This window comes from Phocoena sinus, chromosome 5 (assembly GCF_008692025.1).
Source record: "Phocoena sinus isolate mPhoSin1 chromosome 5, mPhoSin1.pri, whole genome shotgun sequence".
In the NCBI taxonomy this organism is placed as follows: Eukaryota; Metazoa; Chordata; class Mammalia; order Artiodactyla; family Phocoenidae; genus Phocoena; species Phocoena sinus.
The window spans coordinates 32,260,583-32,280,040 of record NC_045767.1 but is presented as its reverse complement, the minus strand read 5'-3'; the positions used below and the strand labels follow the sequence as shown (position 1 = coordinate 32,280,040).

Genomic DNA, 19,458 nt, shown 5'->3' with positions numbered 1-19,458 from the left:
TGGGGTGGGGCCTGACAATCTGCATTGTAAAGCCTCCAAGTGACTCAGATGCCAGTTCAAGTTTGAGAACCACTGGACTAACAGGAAAAATAGAGCTGAGAAAAGAAAACACCAAGATAAAGAAGGAAATTATGTAAGTTAGAAATAAGTATCAAAGAGGGGGAAAAAGTAAATAAAGCAAAAAAAGTGAAGAAATGTCATACGAAGTATGATATTTAGACAGGGTGGCCAGAGAAGGCTTCAGCAAAAAGAGGATATTTAAGATCTCTGATGACCTCTAAGGGAAGCACCTTCCAGACAGGGAACAGCAAGTGCAAAGAAAAGTGAAAAAGTAACTGGGGAAATCCAGAATGATTGCTGGGCAGTCCAAACAAGCCGTCTGGAGGCAACGGTCATACATCTAAAACAAGAGCCGTGGCCATGACCATGTTTTCTGCAGCCACGTGAGTGGCTCAGGTTGAGGCACGAAATAGTCAGACTGATTCACCCTTGACCCAGAGGTCTTCAAAATGGGGAACAAACACCCTGATAGGTACATGAACATGGACTTTGTCAAGGGACCGTCTCTATCCAGATCTTCAACTTCCAGATGTGTTCTTTTCTAAAACTGGTTGGCCTGAGAAGGTGCCTGAGGTTCAGGATCTCTTTCCCCCTCTCCCTGCACAATTCCCCTAGTGTACAGGAGAAAGCATCTCTGCCCATCTGCATCTTACTCTCACTCACTGCCCTGGGGGTGTCCTTGGAAGCCAAAGGGACAATTGGACAATTCTTTTAATAGGCCCACCACAAAAGCTGCACCCCTCCCCCACTAACCATCTCATTAGCAGATGTATCCATAGTTCCAATAATCACAAAGAATTCTACTATGGGTCTCCCAAACCATTTCCTTTCAATTAAACTGATGAAGCAAACATAACTTTCCAGCTCTGCATTTCCAGGATTTTAAACAAAACCCGGGGTGTCTGACCCAGACATCTGTGTCTCCCGGGAAGCAGCGGCCCCTCTTTCCTGAGGTATCCAGTTTTAGCTCCCAGGCAGGTAGCCTGGGAGGAGAGGAGACAGGAGCTGGGTCTGCTGGAAGGGGACAGGGCAGGGATAGGGGGACAAGGAGGGTGCTATACACATTAGCTGCCTACACTTGCAGAACCTGTTTGACTTCGTCATTTTGTTTCGGGATTTTTTTCCAAGTTACTTTGTTTTGGGGCAAGAAGAAACATGTATTTAATGAGTTTTAATTCATTTTGGCACCATAAAATATCTTCTGCTTTTCTTTTTAAATTGAGTAGAATGTATAAAAACTGAGAAGCTACAAAATGCTGAGGCTGTGGTTGAGAGAAAATATAGCATAAGAGATTGTTTTAATCACTAGAAAAGTATGCTCCCTCCGGGCTTCCTGCCTCCCACATTTAAAAAAATTCTGGCAGTAACTATGGCAGTCTGGGTACAAGGAGGCTTACTGTTTATGTATGCTTGATATTTTCCATATTAAAACACAAACTTAAAAAAAGATTTGCCACAATCTCCTACCTCCTGGTTTTTCAGAATAAATCAAAGAGCACTTTTAAAAACTCTTAGAATTGCAAGGTGGTGGGTGTATGCCTGAATTTTACTAAAACTCTAAAGGTCACTTCCATATGTAACCTTCTAGTTCCCCTTCCCCTCTTTTCCTTTTCCACCCACTCTAGCCAAAGCCTTCCTATAATCCCGCCAGGAAAACATGACATTAGCGGGTGCATCAGTGAGTTATTTCCTTCCAACTCTCCATTCCTGTTCTCAGAGTCTTCAATGCCCTAGTTTCTATTCACAGAACAATGAAATGAGGCTTATTCTTTTCTAAGAGTCTGGGTGGTTGATAGTAATATTTGGCTTGTTGTACATATATCCAAGGCAGTCCCTGTAAGGTTGATAGTAATATTTGGCTTGTTGTACATATATCCAAGGCAGTCCCTGTAACATTTACCGCCCATAGGATTTGTCTGTTATTTATGGACCGTTTTATACGGTGTCTTTTTGTATATAATTTTTACTTCCTTGGGAGAATAGGTCAAGTACTATGAGTTATAGTTCTTTGTGTTTTTCACAACACCCAACCTCTTTTCTTGTGCCTAGTCAGTGCTCAGTAAAAGTTAGATATAAGGCATTTATTCTAAAGCGTGATTTGTGTTCTCCGTATAACCTGCAAATGAAATGATGATTGACATTCAAAGTCTTAAGAATAGCGGAACTGGGACAATTCATTTCAAAAGAATTCCTTCTCTTTCTACGATTGGGACTAAATGACTACCAGTCCTGTTACTAAGCTAACGTCAGGTGGCCTCTCATATGTGTGGTGTACATTTCCTACACATTCTACAAACTGCTGTCCTCAACACCCACACGAGTGGCCCTGTGCCCCTTTTTGACCCACCTTAACTTCCACATGGGCTGTTTTGTTATCTTATCCACTTCCGTACGGGACAAATTAACTTCTCCTATGATGCTACTTAGAGAATTTCATGGTCTGTGAGTTTATGATGATTTTATGAAGAACTCTGCATTTTTCAGTGAAATTTGTAAAGGCACAGAAAATATACCAAATATCAAGCGTAATTCTGGACTTCAACATCTATCACTCACCCCACCACCCATCTTAAACTGACTGCCAAACAGTATATTCTTCCAAAGAGAATACCTGAAATGGTAACACGGGTGTGTCTTTTATATCCCAAAACACTGTGAGTAAACTGGAGAGATGGTAAAGTACCATGTGGATAAAACTGAAAAGAATACAGTGAGAAGAAAGCTTTAGTTCACAGAGTTATTGATAACTGAAGTTAATCTTTTGAACGTTAACAAGCCAAAGACAAACAGCAAAACTGAGGTTCATACATTCCTGGAGGTTAAGAAAACAACTTGAAAAGGCTACACTTAAAACCTTGCTGCTGCAAAGCATGGGGCACAGCAACACTGGCAATGACCTGGTTGCTTCTCAGCAAGTGAATCTCAGGCCCGACCCCAGATCTCCTGAATCAGAGCTAAGATACTGGCATGCCCATTCGATCACCGATTGTCATGCATACACTCCGCATATACATTATGGCTCTCCGACTATTCTGTTTTAAAGATTAAAGAACACTTAAATATTTACTTAATGGATATTTTAAACTGTCAATACTTTTCATGGAAGGGGCCCCGAATGGCCTCCAGTTGGGAAGTCCAGCCAGAAGAGATTCTTAGAAGTCAGAAATGAGCCTGAGACTACCTGTTCATTCATCATTTGTTGATGGATCCCTCCTAGATACGGGGAGTAAAACGGATCAAAAACATTTCAGGGAAGGAGACAAACAATGAAAAGAGAAAGACACCTTTACACTATGACAGGCCCCTGCCTCCCACTATGGTGACAGCGGGGCTTTCCCTACAAACATGATGGGGACGTGTCCTCTACGAGTGGTTGTGCTTTCATGTACTTTACTGTACAATACTGTATAGAGTACAGTAGTACAGTATCTTTATTTCAAGCCCAGGATGTCCAGAAGCAAGCATAAAAGCAACAGTGATGTAGCCAGTACTGTACTGTACTTTTCAAGGTATGTACTGTAAGATTAAAAATGTTTTATTTTTTGTGTTTGTTTGTTTTTTATTTATTATTTTTGTGAAAAGTATATAAACCTATTACGGTACAGTACCATATAGCCGACTGTGTTAGTTGAGTACCTAGGCTAACTTTGTTGGACTTACAAACAAATTGGACTTATAAATGCGCTCTCGGAACGGAACTCGTTCATACGTAGGAGACTTACTGTACATGAATGTTCACAGCAGCATTATGCATAGCAACTGAAGAGGAGAAACAACTCAAATGTTCATCAACTAATGAAAGGATAAGCAAAATGTGATACATCCATAAAACATAATATTATTCAAGCACATAAAGGAATGAAGTATTGATACATGCTACATGGATGAACCTTGAAAACATTATTCTAAGTTAAAGAAGTTAGACACTAAAGGCCATATATTATATCATTACATTTATAGGAGAGTCTAGAATAGGGAAATCCAGAGACAAAAAGTAGATTATTGGTTGGCAGGTGCTACAGAGAGGGAAAGGGGAAGGATAGGGAATGATTGCTAATGGGTACAGGGTTTCTTTTTGGGGTGATGAAAATGTTAAAAGTAGATATTGTGATGGTTATAAAACTGTAAATATACTAAAAAAACAATGAACTGAACACTTAAACATATGAGAAATAAAGACAGAGGAAAGGGATGCAACCATCAAAGAAACTACAGAGAAGAATAAGAACAATGGCTGCAGTCATCTAACTGGATTTCTATATGTACTGTCCAATATTTCCACTGTTTACTCAGCTAAAACTTGCTTGGTAGAGAACTGTGTCCTTAGGAAAGGATATTTCACGGAAATAACTACCACTTAGGTAAATACCAAAATAAAAACAACAAGCGAAAAAAAAAAAGTCTCTTCATTTGAGCTAATTACTTAGTAATTTGCTTTCAAAACAATTCAGGGTTGGATTTTACTGTTTTGTTGTTGGTATGCTATGGGTAATTGATCCATCTCAGAGCAAAAGATGGTAACATCCTAGCTGGTGGAGGAGAAAATGCTAGTATCGGATTTTATTTTAAATTACTAGTTTTGCATTTCAGAGTTACCTAATTTATTTCCCCTTTTTCTTACTCAAAGTGAAGAATAGAACAGGGTTTCTCAACCCCAGCATTAATGACTTTTGGGCCTCAGCATTAACGATAATGCTTTGCTGTGGGGACTGTCCTATGCACTGCAGGATTTGTAGTGGCATCCCTGGCCTCTACCCAGCAGATGTCAGAAGCAACACCCCCTACACACACACACACACACACACACACACACACACACACACACACACACACACACACAAATGTAACAACCAAAAATGTCTCCAGATATTTTCCAAACACCCCCCTGGGGGAAGTAAATTTTTACCTGGTTGAAAATCACTGGAGAAGAAAACTACTCCTCAAAGGTCAATGTAATAGAGCCAAGTTGGGGAAGCTTACTTCATATTTCAACTTTAGAGAAGCCACTATGCTAAAGGGGAGGCTAACTGACAGCTGGGTACCCTGCCGGAGCCAGGACTACAGAATTGCCCAAAACCGTGATTCCAAAGTGGCTACCATCTCTCGAAATTTCCTTCCCCGGGGAAGAAAGTAAGAACAAATACACGAGTACAGAAATATACACATAAGTATGAAAAAATGTCAGCAGCCATCCCAAAGTTACTACCTAGACCTGTCCAGTATAACTTTCTGAGATGATGAAAATGTTCTATACTGCACAGTCCAATACAGTGGCCACGAGCTTCCTATGGAAATGTAGCACTTGAAACATGGCACGTTTCATCTTAGTTTAACTAAATTTAAGTTGCCACAGGTGGCTAGTGGCTACCAGATTGGACCATGCGGAGCCAGACCCTGCTGTCATTCTTCCCGTTCTTGTTTTCAGTCAACACGGAGTGCATTCTTGGTAAAGTCCAGTTCTCCTTCTCCTTTAGGCAACTTTTCCAGCAGTATCTCCCTAGCTTCCAGGGAAGGAAACTCAGTAGCTGCCCCTGCACACAGCCAGGCCAATGCTCTGAAGGAGGAATACATGGCTTTCCATATGCTGTGTGTTCCATTTCTGCATGCTTGCTTCATTTTTGGACCACCTCAGTCTTCCCCCAAATCCAGAACGGGCTGCTGGCCTTCTATGAAAGGCATCGAACAGTATGAGGGACAAATTGTTCAGAAAAGGGAGAACTGATAAAAAGGAAAAATATCTCATTCATTTATTTGCTTTTCGATTAACCCTCTCCCAGGTAGAATGTAATATCCATGAGAGCAGGACCGTTGGCTGTCTTTTTACCACTGCATCCCCAGCACCTGGAACACAGGCACACACAAAGCAGGTGTCAAATATTCGATGACGTAATAAATAAGAACACCTTAAACAGTGCTCATGTGCCAGCACTAGAGTGCTCTAAATGTATTAAATAACTGAAACCTCATTATAACCCTATGAGCTATGCCCTATTAGCTCCACTACAAGCTGTGTTTCATTATCCACATTATTACATTTGAAGACAGTGAGGCACAGAGGAGTTAGGCAACATGCCCAAGATCACACAGGTAGTAAGTGACAAAACCATAATTTTAATTCTACCACGTATGGAGCTTATTCTCTTACTTAAGCTGTGCTAAGTTACTAGTAAGTTATCTAAGACTTTTAATAACAGAAGTACCGAGGCCTACTCAGCACCCTAACCTTTATCCCCATCCTGTTATATAAGGAAAAGCTCCGTGTAGACGCAAAACCTCTATAACGAAATATGATTACATGATACACGATAATAGCAGACTGCAACATAACACAGAGGTGCACAAAGAATTCAGCCTATGTGCAACAGTGTGTGGACACAGGAGGCCACAGTTTCAGTACAGGAGCCCAAGGCTCTTAAGATTTCCACAAGTGATAAAGGTCAACAGGCATCAGGGCAGAAGGAAAGGCTTGTGTAAAACCCTGAGGATACAAGGTATAGAAAGAGAGTTGGGGCTTTCCTGGTGGGGCAGTGGTTGAGAGTCCGCCTGCCAATGCAGGGGACACGGGTTCGTGCCCCAGTCCGGGAAGATCCCACATGCCGCGGAGTGGCTAGGCTCGTGAGCCATGGCCGCTAAGCCTGTGTGTCCGGAGCCTGTGCTCCGCAACGGGAGAGGCCACAACAGTGAGAGGCCCGCGAACTGCAAAAAGAAAAAAAAAAAAGAAAGAGAGTTGGTGCTGGAGATATGGAGCTATAGGAATTTGGGGCGTGGAGGAGAGAGGGGAATGGAACGGCAAACCAGAATGAAATCGTCATATGTGCTTCCGAACGGCAATGCTAGATCTCAGACTACTCTGTGGGTAGTAGAGTCCAGCTCCACTGTAAACCGGGTCCAAGCAGGGATTTGGCCCAACATGAGTCTACAAAATAGGTAGTGACACCTGGGTCTGAACTGAGGGCCAGATAACCCACAGTTTGAAATGTTTTACGGAAGGCAGATGAAAACCAGTCCCAATAGAGAAAGGTTCAATCAGACGTTAAATGAAACTCATTACACCTGATGCTTCGTCAGAATGAGATAAGAGGAGACTAAAGGGGCATGTTCATTCTTGATTTTCTTTACTATTCTTGTAGGTACATGGAGACACCTCCCTTCTCTCTAGTATATTCTCTAACTCGAATTTAACCATCAAATCTTTATTTTCGACCTTAACCTAACTCAATCCTTATAGTTGTGCTGTCCACAGGTCCTGACTGAGTTTTTAAAATGTGGTTATTAAATGTAAAATAGATAGCTAGTGGGAAGCAGCTGCATAGCACAAGGAGATCAGCTTGGTGCTTTGTGACCACCTAGAGGGGTGGGATAGGGAGGGAGACACAACAGGGAGGGGACATGGAGATAAATGTATACATACAGCTGATTCACTGTTATACAGCAGAAACACAACATTGTAAAGCAACTATACTCCAATAAAGTTGTTAATTAAAAATAAATAAATAAAATGTGGTTAGTCTGAAGTGAGATGTGTGCTAAGTTAAAATATATACTTATGTATATTTTTTAATAATTTTATATTGATTATGATAATATTAAACTCATTTTTATATTGAGATGACAGTACTTTAGCTATACTGGGTTAAATAAATATTAAAATTTATTTCAACCTGTTCCTTTTACTTTTTTTTTACTATGACCTCTAGAAAAATTTAAATTACATTATGTGGCTCACGTTTTATTTCTATTGGATAGCCTTGTTCTACAGACTATCTCTACTAAGGCCATCTGTCCCTTACATGCAGCATACTTAATATTGGGTCCACCTTTTACAAGCTCTATGACATCTCTGTGCCTCAGCTGCTTCATCAATAAAATGGAGATACTAATTGGAATAAAGAGAATAACTAACAATAACAGCTAACACACATAATACTCAGACTCTAACAGCTAACACACACACAACACTTACAATATGCCAGACACTGTTCTAAGCATTTTTCATATATTAACTCCTTTAATCTTCACAATATCCCTGTGAGGCCATCACCCCATTTTACAGATGAGCAAACTGGCACAGAGAAATTAAGTGACTACCTAAAGGTTACACGGTTAGTAAACAGTGAAGCCCAGGTTCGAGTCCAGGCAGTCAGTTCCAGGGTCCTTGCTTTAAACCACTGTCTCTCATGATACCCACCTCAAAAATGGTACAGAAATTCAACAAGTTAATTTAGGTAAAAAATTTCAAACTGTCTCCAGCACATAGTAAACTTTCCTTCAGGGTTTAACTATTATCACCATCACTCCAGCCCTCAACCTACCTCCCAAATTCCCTGCATGCCGCGACTTTTCTCCTCATTTCCCAGGATTAAAACCTCAGGATCCTCTTTTAATACGTCTCCCTCTTTCATTGCCTAACTCTTGTCAGGTCCTTCTTACTCAACCTTGAATGCTCTTAACGCATCTATGCTGCTTTTCCACTACCACCTTAGTCCAGTACTCTGCACCCTCACAACTGTATGAATTAACAGCAGTAACAAGACAAAGACCTTAACTGGTGCTCATGTACCAGGCATTCCTCAAGTCTATTAATTCATTTAAACCTTACCATAACCCTGTTCGTTCTCCAGGACTTCTATACCTGGGCTCTAACAGTGTCAGACCTGTCTTCCTGGAATACCAATTTCATCATGAGATGGGAACTTTAAAGGTGTCTGGATTCGCTACATGTGTCCCTATCAGTTGATGTATGTGAGAGGAAAAGATGATGGGTGTTCCCTACTGGGGCAAAGAAAGATTTACAAGGCCCTGAAAATTAAAAATTCTAGCCTCATCCAAAATCTCTCACAGAATCTAGTTTCAACTCAGCAACCAAACATTAACAACTATACAACCTAGCCCCATCCTGCTCATTCAATCTTATCTCCAGTCAACAAAAGCCCTCCAGAGTGGTTAAACAGGTCTCTTCATTGTTCCTGGAGTAAATAATGGTAATTATTATTATTATTTATATTATTTATAATAATAATATATTATTATGACTAATATAAATTATTATTATTAGACCTTATTCATACAGTTCCCCTCTGCCTCAAAAATCTGAGCACACTTCTCCTCCATCACACCCAGACTAAACTAATCTCCCCTCTAAACTGTGATAAAACAGCTGTCTTACCCCACTCACTGGGGTCTATAATGATATATTCATCATCCGGCAAATGCCAATCACAACCCCAACCAGGCCCTGAGCAACTGGAAGGCAAGCACTGAGTCCCTCATTTCTCACCTTCCCCGTGAGTAGCACATGCCTCTACAAAGAACACGCACTTATTTGGCAAATGGAACAGTAAATGGGTTACAGTGTAGCTGAAATGACATGTAAATACCCTAATTCAGCCAACCATATTTCCCTAACCAGGAAACACCTCAAGGTAACTGGAGCAGTATCAATAGTTTCATAGCAGTGTTATCACTGCACTCTCCAAGTCATTATCTTCTTTACTCCTCAAAACTCTCCAGTGAAGTACCACTACTATACCTTTAAGTCAGCTGAGGTTTAAAGAAGTCGAGGGTTTTTACTCAGGATCACACAACTACTACATGGCAAAGCTGGAACCAGAGACCAGGCCGCTAGTCCAGCACTCTTTCCAATGGTCTAATTCCCCTTTTATCTCTTCTCCGTCCTTATCACCTAAGGAAGAGTTAAATAACTAAGAGGGGAAAGAAATCGGGTGAGAATACTTGGTAACAACAGATGTGGTAAATTAATGACTTGAACATTTGTCTGAAATGGCTTTTTTTTTCTTTGACTCACCAAGGGTAATGACGATTTACAAGGCTGCATTTAAACCTCACGATCTTGCTGTACTGTGAAATAAAAATTTCCACCCAAACTTAAAACCAGTATCTTTCCGGCCTCCAGAGCTGGACATCACCTGCTCCACCCCACCCCCTCTACACTTACAAAATCTTAGCTTAAGGCTGTTTCTTACCAAGAATAATTAAGGAAGCAAGCAACCTTCCGAGGTTGCTTAACCATCAAAGCAAACTGGCAGTCCTTGCTAAACGTTATAAACCATTAGTTTCCCCACACTTTACTGTTTCCATGTTATTTGCTGGATATTCCGATTTAGCACCGAATCACAAAGAACCTCAGTTCAGGGCAGTCTCAGCTCATGAATGGCCGCATTGTTGGGTACTCTCCCTTCACGCTGAAAGTCAGAAATGGAAAGACGTGGAGATGGACCCAAAACCTGGGCTCACTGCACTGGCAGAGCCAAGAAAAACCAGGAAACGTACCAAAGACGCCTGCCTCTGCCTCCTCCGCAGACCTTCAGGCCACTGGAGTGGGATGCGGGCAGCTCCCCCTCGAGGGATGCAGGTTTCAGCAGCCGCCAGCTCACTGCCGAAAAGAGCGTCCTCGAGGTCTCCTCTGAGGCGAGGAGCTGGAGAACGGGGAGTTCTTCCCACGGACCCTGGATCGGACCCCCGCCTCCGCCGCGCCACTCCACCCGGCACAACCCACCGCCCCAGGTGGAAGGCGCCGCGGCCTCGGGTACCACCCCAAATTCTTCAGGGCGGATACAGAGGAGGCGGAAGGGAGGCAGCGGCTACGAAACAAGCTGCAGCCGGAGCCTCCCAGAGCCTCCTCCGCACCTCTGCTCCGACTCACCCAGTTCTGCGCGTTATTGCTCAGCTTGACTTTCTTGCACAGGCTACCGGGAACCTCCATGGCTGCTCAGCGCGCGGGTGCCCGCGTTCTCAGCTCCCAGTGAGTAGTCGGAGGACTGGAGGCCGGCGGGGGCGGGACGAGAAGGCGGGGTCTCCTCGCGACCGGGATGGCACGCGCTGTCGTAGGCACGCGCTCGTGCTCGCGGCTCCGACTGAGCGGCGCCTCGGCCCCGCCTCCTAAATGGGTCCGGGGCAGAGGTGTGTGGGGTGGGGCGAAGCAACGGACGAGAACCGGACGCAGGGGATGGGAGCGGGCCTTCGGGGCGCGCACCGACGCGAGCGCGCACGACGCTCCTCCCTCTTGATTCTGAAGTAGGGGCGGGGCCTGAGAAGGTAGTCGTGGAACTTCCAGGGTCCCTCCCCCGCTCGCCGCCTTGCGCTGCGCATGCGCAGAGGCTGGAAACGCGTCCCAGGCCTCGACCTGGAAGGGCAAGGGAGATACTAGCCCCCCACCTCTTTGCGGGTTTGGGTGCTTGCTGCTGTTTACTAGATGGCAGAAGACATTAACGTGGTCTCCCGGCCCTCTGGTTTTTACTCCGTAAACCTGGCCACCAGTTTCCTATCCTCCATATCTGTGCCCTCCACTCCCTGGCCACATTTGAAAAGGAATTTTCCAGCTTCGCGGAGGGAAGATTTGCTAAACAGTTCATTCTCCACACGTTCCACTTAGCTTTAAAATTCTGCTCAACGCACAGTTTCAAAAAAAAAAAAGTCAATACCCCATCCCTGAACATCAGTAATTAATATCTCTCAGGTTTTAGTGGTTATCTGCAAGGTGCCTCCTTCCCCACTTGCAGATGTCTCTTCAGGAGATTTCTGTTGGATACCTCTCACCCGGTAAGCCAGAAAGAGACCTCTATTTTATTAGCTTCTCAGGAAATCCTTAGAGGAATGAAATCCATGCTGCAGGAGGGCCCTTAGTTACCACAGAGTAGAATGTCCATGTGTGAAGGACATTTTCAAATTCACCGAAGTATACCATGGCTACTTCACGGGAGGATGGGCTGGGGATGGAGGGGAGCCTGCTCTAGGAGTTATCTCCCCTTCCACCCCCAGTACCCTAAGGGATTTTCCATAGCTTGTCCCTGGCACCAAGATAGTTGTTTGAAGTGCTTCTCCTCCATAACCCGATGCCCTACCCTACAAATACACACCAATCCCAAAGACCTGACATTACTGCCTCTTTGCTGGAGGACAAGAGGGAATGAAAAATGCCCACCAAACTAAGAAGGTATCTTGCAGGTGGCTCCATGTAATCAATGGATCCGTTTATTATACAGTAACTTACAGGGTGAGATCATGGAGGACTGTGATCCAGAAGCATTTACGGCTGCATCCACACCGCTGAGGGGACATTGGGACAGTTTTATAGCTAACCTAGGGTATTGGAGTAGTGCTTAGAAACAGGAAGTGCATTCCTAAGTCAAGGTTTATGGATGGGTAAGTAGTCTCCTGGGCACTGGGAATATGTCAGCAAAGGTCTTCATCATTGTCTGGGGACTAAGATAGCATAGAAGCCACTGGGTCCTAACGATTATTAAACAATATCTATTAACTTCAAAGCCCTTGACGACAAGAGAAGTGATTTACTGCAGAGTACAGTCCTGGGTAGGGCCAGTGGAAGGACAGGAGGAACTTCTACAGGCCCAAGTTGCCATCAGTTATGCTGAGAGTCATACATTCTTTTTTTTTTTTTTAATTTTTATTTTTGGCTGCATTGGGTCTTCGTTGCTGCGCATGGGCTTTCTCTAGTTGTGGCGAGCGGGAGCTACTCTTTGTTAAGGTGCGCGGGCTTCTCATTGCGGCGGCTTCTCTTGTTGCGGAGCATGGGCTCTAGGTGCGCGGGCTTCAGTAGTTGTGACTCGCGGGCTCTAGAGCACAGGCTTCAGTAGTTGTGATGCACGGTCTTAGTTGTTCTGCGGCATGTGGGATCTTCCCGGACCAGGGCTCAAACCCGTGTCCCCTGCGTTGTCAGGTGGATTCTTAACCACTGCATCGCTAAGGAAGTCCCAACAGTCATACATTCTTAATAGCTAGCAAATCAGTTCCCTGTTTATTTACCCCACTGCTACTGTGTTAATATTAGGCCTTTCCTATATCCAGGATGAATCACAACTAATCCCCGTATCTGGGCATCCTGTGCATCTGCTGCCCACACACTCCATTCTTAACATTGCTGTCAGAGTGTTATTTCTAAAACTTCAATCTTGTTACTTGACCTCAAACTGTCAATGGTTTCCTTGTAGCTTTTTCTTTGGGGACTCTTCATTTGCAGTCTGTATATAGAACTTAATTTCAGTATATTTCTGAACTCTGCCAATAACGGAATGAGCTTAGAAGAGGATCCAAAGCTTCAAATGAAAACACAGCACCGCATTTGGAATCAGCCATTTCTCTAAGGAGCCCCAGGATTCCTGGTTTTCAGAAGGGAGTGGTATTTAGATATCACAATCTGGGCTTCTAAAACTGTTTAGTGCTTCTGAGTCAGTCCATATTTCTGGACTTTTTCAGTGAAAGACTTTTTTCAGGTAAAATATATCATGAGTTTACGTTGATACTATCAATTCAAATGTATTATTTCAGACATCATTCATGCAAGTGAGCCTGAAACATCCTGTCAAATCCAAAACAAGGAATTATCAGAAACCACCAGGATTATGTCAAAAGGACTCAGAAGCCAAACTGAAGCTTTCCCCTGTCAAAATTACACAATTAGAGCACTAAAGAGATAATATCTATAAGGTATAGAAACAAATCAAATATGTTTAAATCTAAATGTTCATAATGATGACAATTTAAAAAGAACTAATTGTCACACTTGGACGACGCTAACAAACCAACTCATTGTTTTGAAAACTTATAAATAAAAGGAAAGAATTAAGCATTTACCCTGGCTTCCATCACTAACTGTAAGTCAGGTAATGAAAAAGCTGATTGTAAGGAACGGCACCAAAAACGGAGGAGAGCTTAAACAAGCTTTATTTGGGAACGCTCCCGGGCGAAGTTCACTGTTCCGAGAGAAAGGGGCCAGAAAAGTCGCGCGCAGGCAAGAGTTTGGGCAGAATTTATACGGGAAGAAGGGAAAGGGGTGTGGTGAATCCGGGAGGACGCTGGGTATTCCTTATTTGGTGGTCTTTTCGGGTATCATGGGGGTCCGTTAGTCCCGCCCCTCGAAAGGCGGGAAGGCTGGGCCGGGTGGAAAGTCCCCAGGTCAGTTCCTGGAACTGGGTGGTCCGGAAGGTCTCCAGGTCAGTTTCAACCTGTGAGTCTGATTGCTGCGTTCCCCTGCCGGGCCAGTTGGCCTTACACTGATGAGCGGAAGTTTTTCTTTGTAGACATACAGCTAATAAATTAGGAAGGAAAGGTAGATTTTATAATGTCACCATTTTACAACTTTAAATGAAATAAATGGATAAAGACAATGGTCCTCAATGGCTGCTAAATCATGAAAATAAAGAACATTAGAACTTTTCTGCTTCCTGATGAAGTATTAATGCCCCCCAAAAAGTTAAAACTGATCTTAAGTCTTCAGGTTTCATTATCAATTTATAGCTAATGCAGAGGAAAGAGGAAGATGTAAAATCACCATAAATGCAATCAGTCAAGTCCAAACTGTGAAAAACTACATCATAAATGACCTGACTTATAGGAAAAACTAAAGAACTAAAGATTAAAAGGTAACTTATGAGAACTATCAAGCAGTTGAAATACATGAACTTATCTGAACACTGCTTCAAACAAAAAAATATCTTTAAATACAGGAAATTTAGAGAGTCCCTAGACTCTTGATATTAAAGACATTCTTTTGGCATGATAATAGTGTTGTTATTATATCTTTAAAGGAGTAATTTTAGAGATTGGTATTGAAAGATTTACCAATGAAATGGCAATGCCATTGGTATTCAGGAAACAAAATTTGTCTCCAGGAAATTAAAAACAAGATAGCAGGAGTGGAAGAAAAGGTGAAGATATCTTTCAGAATGCAGAGCAAAAACCCCAAAAGATGAGAAATAGAGGAGAATTTTTAAAAAGAAAGAACAGTCTAGGAAATTTAAGATTCAAATATTAAGAGTTCCAAAAAGAGAAAACCCACCAGAGGAAATAACCAAGGAAATTATTCAACAAAATTTCCTATAACTGAAGGATTTTAGACATTCGTTGAATGTCCAGCTTAACAGATAAAAATCAAAGCACAGCACTATGAAATTTCCAAACCGTGTTCCCCAGTGTTCTGAAATTGTTTGGAAATCCTACAAGCTTCCAAGGAGAAGATGGAGAGTTCACAAAGAAAGAATCAGGAGTATAAATGAATTGAAGCTATCAAGAAACACACCAAGAGCTAGAAGACAAATGGAACAATAGCTTCAGAGCGCTAAAAAAAGGTATTTCCACAAAAGAAAAAAAAAAGGGAAAAAGAAAAATATTTCCAATTTAGAATCTAGAATTATCATATGCCCTCTCTTAAAGAAATGTTAGAGGATATGCTTCACCTAAATAGGAAGAGAAAAACATGGCATCCAGAGAATAGGAGTTCCCACACAGGAAACAACTGGAGGGAGTTATAGTGAAGGAAGATCCCAGGATGACGGCAGTGTACCAGGTCTAGAAGATAATCATTCAGAAGCCTCTCCAAGAAGTCAGGAAGCCCTTGGAGAGCCCTGTTTAGGAAGATGAAATTGATAGAGCATTTGACGGGAATGACCATACTGAAAATAATTTAGATAGGTGACAGAGTTTGGGATTAAATTAGTGATAACTACTTAGAAAACTAAGTCATCAAAAAGGATACATTGGGACTTCCCTAGTGGCACAGTGGATAAACTCCACACTCCCAATGCAGGGTGCCTGGGTTCGATCCCTGGTCAGGGAACTAGATCCCACATGCATGCCGCAACTAAGAGTTCTCATGCCACAACTAAGGAGCCTGCAAACTGCAACTAAGGAGCCCGACTACCGCAACTAAGCAGCCCACATGCTGCAACAAAGGAGGCCGCCTGCCATAACTAAGACCCCACGCAACCAAGACCCCATGCAACCAAATAAATAAATTTTTTTTTTAAAAAAAGGATATATTTATCGCAGCCTTTCTGTACAAACTGTATTTCAGGGTAATCAAATAGTTGATAAGGGAAAGTTCAGACTGATAGAATTTTAGCTAATAAATGCAGAAGAAATGTTGGCATTTAAAAATCACCATTTTAAACAACTGACGAGGGAATTCCCTGGCGGTCCAGTGGTTAGGACTTGGAGCTTCCACTGCAGGGGTCACGGGTTCGATCCCTGGTTTGGGAAATGAGATCCCGCGCTGTATGGCATGGCCAAAAATACACCTGAGGGGGTAATTGATATAGGCAATAACCATTAGCGACTGATAAAAGTATTAGGTGAAAGGTAGTGTGATGGCTAATTTTGTGTCAACTTGGCTGGGTCATGGGGTGCCCAGATATTGGTTAAACATTATCCTGGGTGTGTCTGTGTTTCTGGATGAGATTAACATTTGAATCAGTAGACTGAGTGGCTTGCCCCTCTAATGTGGTGGTCTTCATCCAATCAGCTGAAGGTCTGAGTAGAGCAAAAAAGATGACTTTTCCACAAGTAAGAGGGAACTCCTCCTGCCTTACTTCCTGGAGCTGAGGCATTGGTCTTTTCCTGCCTTCAGACCTGAACTGAAATGTTGGCTCCTGGGTCTCCAGCTTGCTGACTGCAGATCTTAGGACTTCTCAACATCCACGATCACATGAGCCAATTCCTATCTATCTGTTTATCTATCCTTTTGGTTCTGTTTCTCTAAAGAACCCTGACTAATACAGGTAGGAAGGGGAATTTTATAATGGACACATCAGGCTGACACCACCTGCGTCCACTTGTTAATCTTAGCATCTGTAAAACTGGGACAGCAGATATCTTGTACCTTGAAATGTGAAGTAACAAGAAATACTCAGCACTATTGTTTTAGTTTGGGTTGTTGAAGAAGCAGGCATGGAAAGAAGGATTCGAGTACAAGTCATTTATTTGGGAGGTGATCCCAGGAAACACCATTAGTGGAGTTATACAGGAACAAGAAGGAAGTCAATAAAGAGTGTGCTATCAGGCTACCCTGGTGGCGCAGTGGTTGAGAGTCCACCTGCCAATGCAGGGGACGCGGTTTCGTGCCCCGGTCCGGGAAGATCCCACATGCCGCGGAGCAGCTGGGCCCATGATCCATGGCCGCTGAGCCTGCGCGTCCGGAGCCTGTGCTCCACAACAGGAGAGGCCACAACAGTGAGAGGCCCGCGTACCGCAAAAAAAAAAAAAAAAGAGTGTGCTATCAAGCAGCCATGGTGGGTAACTGGAGCTAAATCCCACCAGGGAACTCTGAGAAACAGTGTAGAGCATGTCCTTCAGAGTATCTCACCTGAGGGAGAGAACTAGGGCATTGATACAACTCCCTTCAGTCATTATTCAAGGACTACTACCAGGGAGTGTTCATTCTCTGGTACTTTTGGATTGCAATGCACATCTATAGAGAGGGCACTAGTCCCAAAGAAAGCCCTCATGCAAAGAGATGGCAGTAAGGGCAAAGTGGATGTGGATGGGCACCAGAAGTGTTTGCCAGAGCCACTAATGAAGTATTCTCTTTTTTTAAAAAAAAAGCATATTTCTATACTATTTCTTTTTTATGTAAGAGTACTTTTTTTTAAGATGAGAAAAGACAAAGAATTTTTCAAAGAAAACCACACAAGCCCACTTAAAAGAAAAAAAAAGAAAAGAAACTGTCTCCAGAGGAAAAATATCATGCTGGAAAGGAGGGCTAATAATAGTTTTACTACATGGCTCCACTCTAAATCACACATATTTAGTCATAATAATGTAAACTATGAATATAAACATTAACAAAATTGCAGTATGACTAGCTGGAGAGTTTGAGGGGATACAATGAGTGTGTCTGTGTTGGTGTGTGTGTGATGATAATAGGAGAGGAAACAGATAAATCCTCATTTTCCATAGTGAGAGAACAAGAGATATTGTCTAAAACATAAAGACCAAGAATACCAATACACCCATTGTTTCAAGATATGGAGATATATACCAAGAGAATTTGCTAAAAGACTTAAGAGTGGTCGCCTCCAGGGAAGGAAAATTGCTCTCTGTTTTAAAATTCCTTATTGAATTATTTGACTCTAAACTATTTGGATATTATCATTTTGACACACATACAAAAAAACTTTTTTTGGAAAGAGTGAATTAGAAGTCAAATGAAGTTAGCATGTGAGAACAACCCTGAAGATGTCTGGCTTGAAAAAAGGAGCAGAGATATGGGACATAGTTGAAGGATAATACAGAATCAAGATAGGATAGTTTAAAAAGAAAGGAGAAAAACTAGAGTAAATTGTATGCTGATGAGAATGATCCAACAGAGAGAGAGGGTAACTGATGGATGGAGGTCCTTGCGGCTGAGAGTCCAGAGCATAAGACGGGCCTTTAATGAGCAGTAAGTAATTCCTGCAAAATAAAGTAAAAGGAGAGGATGTGCACAGATGCCAGTCCATTTGTATAGGTAGTGGAAAGATGAGGGAATTTCCATTGAAGGTTTTTATTTTCTCACTTAGTATGAAGCAAGGCCATTAGTGAGAGAGGACCATACTTTGAGAACTATTGCTGTAAATAATGGATGGGCATTCCTAAATATCTATAACTAAGTAATTAACCTTAGGCATTAAGATCTCTCTCGTAATTTAACTGTATATTTCAAACACCATAAAAATTGAAAAGAAAAAATTAAATATTTTAAGCTAAACTGAGGAGCTATAAAAATTAGGAAACCCAGAGCAATGTGTATTTTAACTCTTTGGGTACACAGGTATTCTCAGTAGGAGAATAATAGGTAAGTAAGCTTGGTCATATTGTAAGGCATTTACCTTGGTATTATTGGAGCATCAGTCTCAGAAGTTCACCTGGGAGAATTAAAAAGATGCCACACAAGTCAGAGATAAATGGTCATTAGGATCTCATTCACCTCCGTACTCCCTCATTAAATCGCCACCAGCTGAGAAACTGGTGTGATGGTTTGGAAGCAGTCACGGATATTTCGTTTCCACCTGGGAGGAATCACCATATATTCAGGAGAGTTCCCCTCAAGTCTCTGGGACTTGCCAGAAGATTTCTAAGTCAGGCTGTAGAGAAAATGACCCCTCTAGTCAAGGTGGTTCCATTTTCTCCACATTTTCTGTGTGAAGATATATGAAGATACGTAAAGGCGTATCTTCTCCACTAGGGGGATTTGATTGAATAAAGAAAGGACTGAAAGAATCCTTGAAACATCGTTCAATTTCATCTGAAGCATTTCCTTCTGGCTAACATTGTCTTTTTCTTCCTTAGAAAAAAGTCTCCAAATAGTGAATTGCATAAGACCAGTTACTAAAAAAAAAAAAAAGATTATATTTTAAAATTATGGCTCATTCAAAATTCAAAGGAGATCTTCAGAGTGACTGGAAATAACTTGCTAGAAATCTACGTTCTCTACTTTGCCCATATGACCTTGGGGAAATCACATAACTTCTGGCGGGGGCAGTTGGATACATTTATCTCAAAGGATTCTTCCTCTAAAATGATTCGATGTTCTTAATTTGTGTCATCTATACATGTAAATAATAATTTAATCAAAACCACAAACTGTCTTTAAGTACCTTACTATAT

The 19,458-nt window shown here is 42.1% G+C and overlaps 1 protein-coding gene across 1 annotated transcript in view; it reads right to left on the bottom strand.

Moving 5' to 3' along the window:
• The window catches only part of PAPSS1 (3'-phosphoadenosine 5'-phosphosulfate synthase 1), a 109,859-nt gene extending 98,920 nt beyond the window's left edge, over window positions 1-10,939 (bottom strand). Inside the window, 1 exon segment of the mRNA XM_032632852.1 lies at window positions 10,724-10,939. Coding sequence (XP_032488743.1) covers window positions 10,724-10,783 — 60 coding nt within the window. The 5' untranslated portion in view covers window positions 10,784-10,939.
• Window positions 10,940-19,458: the final 8,519 nt, after the last annotated feature.